The following is a 7,622-nucleotide window of genomic DNA, read 5'->3' on the forward strand; positions in this document are numbered from 1 at the left end:
GATTTAGTTTAAGAAGTAGAAAAGTGATCCCAGAAAAAAAAAAAGATAGAAATGCAAAAAAATAGTGAACAAAGAGAATGGTGATATAAAGTTAAACCCAAGCAACTACTATCTCAACAAAGTAATACAAGAGTATAATCTGTGGGGACTAAAAAAGAACTGAAGGAGTGCCTGGCTGGCTCAGTTAGTAGAACATTCAGCTGTTGATCTCAGGGTTGTGAGTTTGAGCCCCACGCTGGGCATAGAGTTTACTTTAAACATGTATCAAGAGAGAACTGAAATGTTCAAAATCAGTAAATTAAGAGAGAAAACAATAGTAAATCAGGAGAGGGAAAATAAGAGCTAATCCAAAATTGTTTTATTGACCAGAAGGCAGGGCAAAATATCATTCGACATTAAGATTTTGTTAGGTTAAATGTACATATTAAGATGTATGAAGTCACCACTAAAATAATAGAAATAGATTACAGAAATGCCAAACCAACATAAGGGGAAAAGTGGAATAAATGGGGGGGGGGGGGGAATTAGCCACCAAAAGGCAAGAAACTAGCACTTAAGTTCTGGCCAGGGCAATAAAGTAAGAAGAAGAAATTAGAAGCATACTGATTAGAAAGGAAGAAATAAAACTGTCATTATTTGAAATAATCTGATCGGCCATAAAGAAAATGATGAATTTATACAAATCACTAAAAGATAATAATAGTTTTAGCAAGGTGGCTGCATCTTATGATCAGCATACAAAAATCAGTTGTAATAAACAATCAGAGGGGTGCCTGTCTGGCCCAGTCAATAGAGTATATGACTCTTGATCTCAGGGTGGTGCATTTGAGCCCCCTGTTGGGTGTAGAGATTACTTTTAAAAAATTTAGAAAACACGCATTTTTAGAAGATACCCTTTATAGAGAAAAACACCCTAATACTTAAGAATAAATATAATAGGGCGCCTGGGTGGCTCAGTTGGTTAAGCAGCTGCCTTCGGCTCAGGTCATGATCCCAGAGTCCCAGGATCAGGTCCCATGTCGGGCTCCCTGCTCGGCAGGGAGCCTGCTTCTCCCTCTGGCCCTCCCCCATCTCATGTACTCTCTCTCTCTCATTCTCGCTCTCTCAAATAAATAAATAAATCTTTAAAAAAAAGAATAAATATAATAAAAGATATAAAAGATCTAACCCTACAAATTGTAAAACTTTACTGAAGGACCTTAAGAATGACCTAAATAAATGAAGAAATACCCATGTTCATGCATAGAAAGATAATATAAAGATATACCTTAGTATTTTGTATTTTACCTTTTCAGTAAATGGTACATTTAATAGTGAACGAATAATAGTAATGAACCTTTCTGAGTCAAATAACAAAGCATCAAAACATATGCCCCCACACTTCTGGAAAAAGTAAAGTGTGTGGGCACCTGGGTGGCTCAGTTGGTTAAGCGACTGCTTTTGGCTCAGGTCATGGTCCTGGAGTCCTGGGATCGAGTCCCACATCGGGCTCCCTGCTCAGCAGGGAGTCTGCTTCTCCCTCTGACCCTCTTCCCTCTCGTGCTCTCTATCTCTCATTCTCTCTCTCTCAAATAAATAAATAAAATCTTAAAAAAAAAGTAAAGTGTGTAAAGACAACTCCCTTCACTTATATCTAATGAAGCGAACAAAAACCATTTAAAAACAGTGGGGGATGGGGCACCTGGCTGGCTCAGTCAGACGAGCACGGAACTCTTGATCTCAGGGTCATGAGTTCGAGCTCCACGTTGGGTTTGGGTGTAGAGATTACTAAAAGTAAATAAATAAACTTTAAAAATTAAAAATAAAAACAATGGGGGAGAAGAGTACTGTAATTACCAACAACAACAGTTCCCAAGGTCCAATTTAATACGAATACTTAATAACTCCAGAGAGTGACCGCCAATGGGGTGGGACCGGGGAGGAATAATCTGCACTCTCAGAGCTCAGTATAACGGAACTCCTAATGTCATTTACAAAATTATGAGCATCCAAATCCATGGAGGATGGAACCAACTATGCCTTCCTATCTTTTCCTTCTTCTGACCATACAGTGATGAAAATGGCCTCTGGAGAGAGACCAAGAAAGGAGGCGATGTGAACTGTGACAGAAATGAAGTTTTCCAAGCTCCAACAGAAGTGAGAGAACACCACCCCTGCCTCATTAGAATGGGGTATGCCCTGAACTGGGGTGAGGCAAACGGCGTAATTCCACCCTTGTAAGAAAGGAGCTCCTTTCTTAACCTTAGAGTGCTCTTTCAGGAAATAGCTCTTAATCATTGAAAACAAAAAAACCCAACTTATCTCGAGGTCTGCCATCTCTTTGTTCACTTGAGAGTTTTTCGGTTTCTGACGCTTTGCTTGATGAGGTTTTCATTTTTATATTATTAAATCCTGTGAACTAAAATTCAATAGTTTTCATGAAGAAAAAGCATTTTCAGGAGCGCCTGGCTGGCTCAGTCAGTGGAGCGTGCAACTCTTGATTTCAGGGTGGGGAGTTTGAGCCCCACACTGGGTGTAGAGATGACTTAGAAATAAAATCTTTTTTTTTAAATAAAAAGCACTTACCGTATGATTCCAATGTTATAAAAATATATTTCTGTCTATTTAACCCATTTAACATTAAATGATAATTATGGATGGGTGGCAAGATTTGGGGAAATTTACTGCTCTTTTTACTTTTCTGCCTTGCTTACGTTCCTTAAAAAAAGCAGATGTCATTTTACAAACATAATTTAGTATGTGCGTAAAGAGAGAGAAAAAAACAAAGCTAGAGAATTACAGCAACAGTAATGTACAGATTGAGAGCTTACTGTTTACCAGGCACTGTTCTAAACGCTTTGCAGATGCTAGTTTGAATCATATGAAATTGCCAATATTTGGCTGTTCTTGACCGTCAAAAAGAGCAATTTCATGGGATCCTATTTACATTTACTTCTTTAACCTTTGAACGCCCCTAAGATGAAGATGGAGAACCAAAGCTGCTAGACATGCCGAGAGAAATCAAGGCTGTTCCCCCAGGCCCCCACCCGGCCCAGCCCTCTGGTCTTGCTCTCCCTCCCCTCCTCCACAGGTCAGGTGCTACATGGACAGAGGGACCGTTCTCTGTCCCAAGATGCCTTACAAGGTGGAATCAACCGTCAACCTGAACACCAATGGTAAGGCGGGTGGCCTTGCTTTGACTCCCTTTGTGCCCTGAATGAAACCACTCCAGATTTCTAGGAGGCTCCAGTTCTGGGGAGCTGCAGCTGCAGCTGGAGAGCGATGGTGCCCTCACAATTCCCACTGGAGTCCCCAATCCATGTCCCTCTCCAGGGCACTGAAGCAGGACACATTCTACAGTTTCACGTTTATTTTCAGAAAGCGATGACGACAAAAGAGATATATCCAGACACCACTCTCTGAACAATAAATAGCCTCCCCATTCCAAAAAAAAGAAAAAAGGGAAAAGCGCGCACTCACACACACAACCAACCCCCACCCCAAAACGTTGCTTCTTGAGGTGTGCACCGACCCCCCCTTTCCCAGCCCCTTCCTCGGGACCCCACTGTCTCCGAGCGGGTGGGGCCCCAAAGTCATCCAAGTCCTCTCGCCGACCCCGGCTGGCTGGCTGGCTGTCATCAAATCCATGGTATCTTTATTTTCACACACGCAAACAGAACTGCCGAAAGCACATTCTACAAAGGAAGACAGCCGGGTCTGCCGTGCCCAGCCTGCCCCACCTGACCCCTACCCCACCCCACAGAAGAGAGGAAGCTCCTTTGTGTCCAAGACCTTCTTGTTCCATCTGTTCTCCAGCTGGGAGCCACAGCCAGAAGCAGCACCAGGTAAATGGCCATAGTTGGGGCAAAGGAAGGGGCAGGGGACACGCCTCTCAGGTTTCCTTGTGGGCCCAAAGCACCAAGTGAACCCCAGAAGCCTTCTTGACCCCCCTCTTCCTCAACCAACTACAAAAGGAGAAGGGACGGAGGGAGCCGGGGCCTCCCAGTCCTGAGTCGGCTGTCTGCGTTACTTGGTGTTCTCCAACCTGATGACACTGTTTCTGTCATGTCAACTGCTCAATTGGGAAAATAGCTATAAAACTGGCCTTCAGTTTCCTTATCAAAAGGAGAAGGGGCCCCAGCAGGGGAGGAACTGTCGCCACTGGAAGGATAGGGGGACACACGCCTCCTCTTAGAGTCTCCTTCACCCAGTCCTGAGTCACTGGACTCTGGCCGGATGGGGGTGATCTCAGTCCACACCGAAGGGGAGCCCTGGTCCTCTGGTCCCCGTCCCTCTGAAGCTCCAGGACCAGGTTCCATGGGCAGAGTCCGCATGGGGCGGAACCAGCTGCCTGGGCCCATCTTGGGAGGGTACTGGGGGGCCATTGGCCAGCCTGCTCCAGGCGCCAGGACGTCCTGGCCTCGGTAGTAGGACATGGTGGGTCCGGGGGTGGAGGGCAGGAACGCAGGCTTCATGCTGACTGCTCGAAACTCAGCCTCATAGCTGTGGTCCCGGGGGGCCCCCAACCAATAAGGCTGGGAAGCCACATCCTTGGCCTGCCCAGGAAGATCGGGGTAGAAGCGGCTGGGAACGGGATACTGGTTGGGTAGGAGAGGAGAGTAGTGGTCTCCCCCAAGCAATTGACAGTTGGGTCCAGGCGGGGAGGGCACGCTGGTGTCAACAGATGCATACATGCTAAAAAAAAAAAAAAAAGGCAAGAACACAGGGGTCACAAACGGAACTGGTCATCTGTGAGCCTGCCTGTTGTACGTCCCTCCCTGGACCCTCTTTCCCTGGCCTTACTGCCCTCCAAGCCTCCATCCCACCTCTTCCCACCCCCAGGGGCAGAGAGGAGACATGCTCGGCACATGTCTGGAGTCAATGGTAAGTCTCAGGAGATACCAAGAGGGGGCCCTTGGTGAGCTGAACCCAGCGGCACTTACGACTCAAAGTTCTCCCGGAATCCTTTGGCAAAAGGGTTATTGTCAATTTTCAGCTGAGTAATCTAGAGAGAGGGGAAATAGAGGCACCTGAGTCCTGAGTCTAGGGCTAGGGAACTTCCGAATTCCCCACCGAGGAAGACCGTGGGCCCCACTCTCCCCCTCGTGCCCCTCGCAGCTCAGGGGGACCAGTGGCCCTCACCTCCGCATTCTGGTAGGCGGTCACGGCAATGAACTGGGTCTCTTGGAAGGTGAAGATATGCGTGTTGGAAGTGTTGCCGGCCACCTCTGGCTCCCCATCGTTCACCTCGACGATGTGCAGCCGAGGCTGGTACTTATGGAGAGACTGGAGCACGATCATCTAAGAGAGAGCCGGATGCTTGTGGGGGTCGAAGGGTCCTCTACCCCCACCCGTGGCTGGCCCAATGGCCAGGCTAGAAGGGGCCTTGAGGTCATCATGTCCATTGCCCTGCTCTGCTACCATGCCACTTCCCAGGCCCTCTAGCTCTGGTCCCCAGCCTCTCCAGGGCACCAGCTCTGCCCTCTTGTCCCATTTCCTACCCCCCAGATGTGCATCGCAACCAAGATATTAGCACAAGCGGGGCTTTTCAGGGATGGGGCTCTGTTAACTGTATTGCTCAACTCAGAGAGACTCTGCATCCATTCCCTGGGGCAACTGGCACCAACTTTATGCCCAGCATGGTGCACAAGTGATGGCAGCCTGGGGTTCGGTGAAGAAACCCCCAGGCTGGCTTGGCCCATGTCATCCTGAATGCGAGCCCATGTCTGCCCCTGAGATTCAGCTTCCTCCCAACTCATCTCCACACCCCCTCAGGCGTGTGGAAAAGAACGAGCCAGAGAGGAAGAAAATGACTTACAGAACAGAATCAGCCAGGAGGGGTGGGGGGTGGCAAGGAGTCTCACCTGGGTCACATTGTTAGAGGCCCCTTTGTTGTTCGTGAGCTTTAGTTTCCCAAATGAAACTTCCTGGCGCATCCAGTGGGCTCCAGTATTGGGGGAATCTGGGTGGACGTACAGGCGGTTTCCTGTGGACAGTTAACTTCTTTGGCACGCAGCCCCCTTGGGGACCAGACCCCCGGCTATGTGGGACTTCTTTGCCTGTTCTGAGGGGGATGTCAAAAAGGCTGCAAGGGGAGGACCAGATGGGGCAGGGCAAGGGGGGATGTGGGCAGGGGACTGAGCAGAAGACATGCTAACACAGAATAGAGAGAAGAGGACAGACAGAATGGGAGTGAGAAGTGGGAGGGGATAAGGGTGGGATGGGGAATTAAATCTCAGGTGTAGGGGGCAAGGGCTTGGGGGTTCCTCCTGGATCCACCAGGGGGCGCCCAGCCTCGGTGAAAAAGAGTGCCCACCACTCCCCAGGGCGCTCCTACCTGGCATGCTGCCCTCAGCCTTTCCACACTGCACCCATTTGCCGCTCTGATACCGCCAGTGGTGCTGGTCCACCAAGACCACGTCCACGAACATCCGGTAATGGCTGGTGGGCTCCAGCCCCGCCACAGTAAACGACAAGAATGGGAACATCCGCCTGAGGAGAACAGAGAGACCCAACAACATCCATCAGCCCTCCAACCGCACAGATGGCCAACCCCGCGCAAACGCTTTCGGTGGTGTGCTGGAGTCGGCTTGCATCCCGCGAGAGAACCAACTGGAAATGACCAAGAAGTGTGCCAGCCAGTGGTTATATACCGCCATATTTAAAAATTAAATTATATAAACTTACAATTAAATACATTGCATTATAAGCCAAGGTAATAAATACTCAAAAATCATCACTTCTCATTTCGTGTCCTACATTTCACTATTACTCTGTTCTTGAAGTGACTTACATCTTTTGTTCCTGCAAGACGGAAATACTAGACAGCTGCATGACTGCCCGGCTCTTCTCGACTCTGCATTCAGTGACACCACATGTGCAGCTAGAAATCAGCCATCACAGGAGCATTTGCACCACGGAAATCAGCAAACACTATGAATCGGGGCTTTTTCAATGTTTTTCTTTCAGAGGGTCAGTTGTTAGACATTAACTGCACGCCACTGTCTCTGACCTTAGTTTGCTTCCTAGTGGGGAGCAAAGACACAAGCCAGCCCCCCAGAGGCACTTCCCACTAAGCCCTCATGCCTCAATCCCCCAAGCCCCCAAGTCCTCCAGTCCTCAGACCCCTAACCCCCAAGTGGTCTCAGGCCCCAACCCATCCTCTCCACTGCAGCCCTCACGGCGCTCACACACTCTCGGCCCTGGGGCGCCCAGGCTCTCCCTGCCCCATCCTCCTGCACCTGAGTTCTGTAGTATGGCCTGCCCCAGGCCTGAGCCTTCAGAGAAGTACTTAAACTCCTAGATGGAACTTTCCATCCACCTGAAAGAGAACTCTGTTAAGCACAATCCTCACACTCAAAGTCCTGCTTCCCTGGAAAAGTGGAGGAAGTTGAGGTTGGGATGTTGCATTATCCTCCATCGTGTCACAGGAATAGATTCAGAGAAGGAAGCACTTACCCACCACAACCATCTCTGCCACCTCCACCATCACCACCCCCAACAGCACCATCGCCACCGTCACTACGACCACCACCTCCACCACCTCCACCACCATCATTACAACCACCACCTACACGAACACCCCTATCACCACCATCACTACGACCACCACCTCCACCAACACCCCCATCACCACCGTCACT

General features: G+C 49.0%; 1 protein-coding gene across 1 annotated transcript in view; it reads right to left on the reverse strand.

The window, feature by feature from the left end:
- Nucleotides 1-3,331: 3,331 nt before the first annotated feature.
- Nucleotides 3,332-7,622, reverse strand: part of TBX21 (T-box transcription factor 21) — a 10,742-nt gene continuing 6,451 nt past the window's right edge. The window contains exons 2-6 of the mRNA XM_025859395.2: nucleotides 6,317-6,471; nucleotides 5,844-5,965; nucleotides 5,122-5,280; nucleotides 4,923-4,984; nucleotides 3,332-4,674 (exon numbers count right to left, since the gene is read on the reverse strand). Coding sequence (XP_025715180.1) covers nucleotides 4,056-4,674; nucleotides 4,923-4,984; nucleotides 5,122-5,280; nucleotides 5,844-5,965; nucleotides 6,317-6,471 — 1,117 coding nt within the window. The 3' untranslated portion in view covers nucleotides 3,332-4,055. The remainder of the gene's footprint in view (nucleotides 4,675-4,922; nucleotides 4,985-5,121; nucleotides 5,281-5,843; nucleotides 5,966-6,316; nucleotides 6,472-7,622) is intronic.

Source organism: Callorhinus ursinus, unplaced genomic scaffold (assembly GCF_003265705.2).
Source record: "Callorhinus ursinus isolate GAN/ISIS: 27379988/994484 unplaced genomic scaffold, GSC_fseal_2.0 scaffold52, whole genome shotgun sequence".
NCBI classification, from domain to species: Eukaryota; Metazoa; Chordata; class Mammalia; order Carnivora; family Otariidae; genus Callorhinus; species Callorhinus ursinus.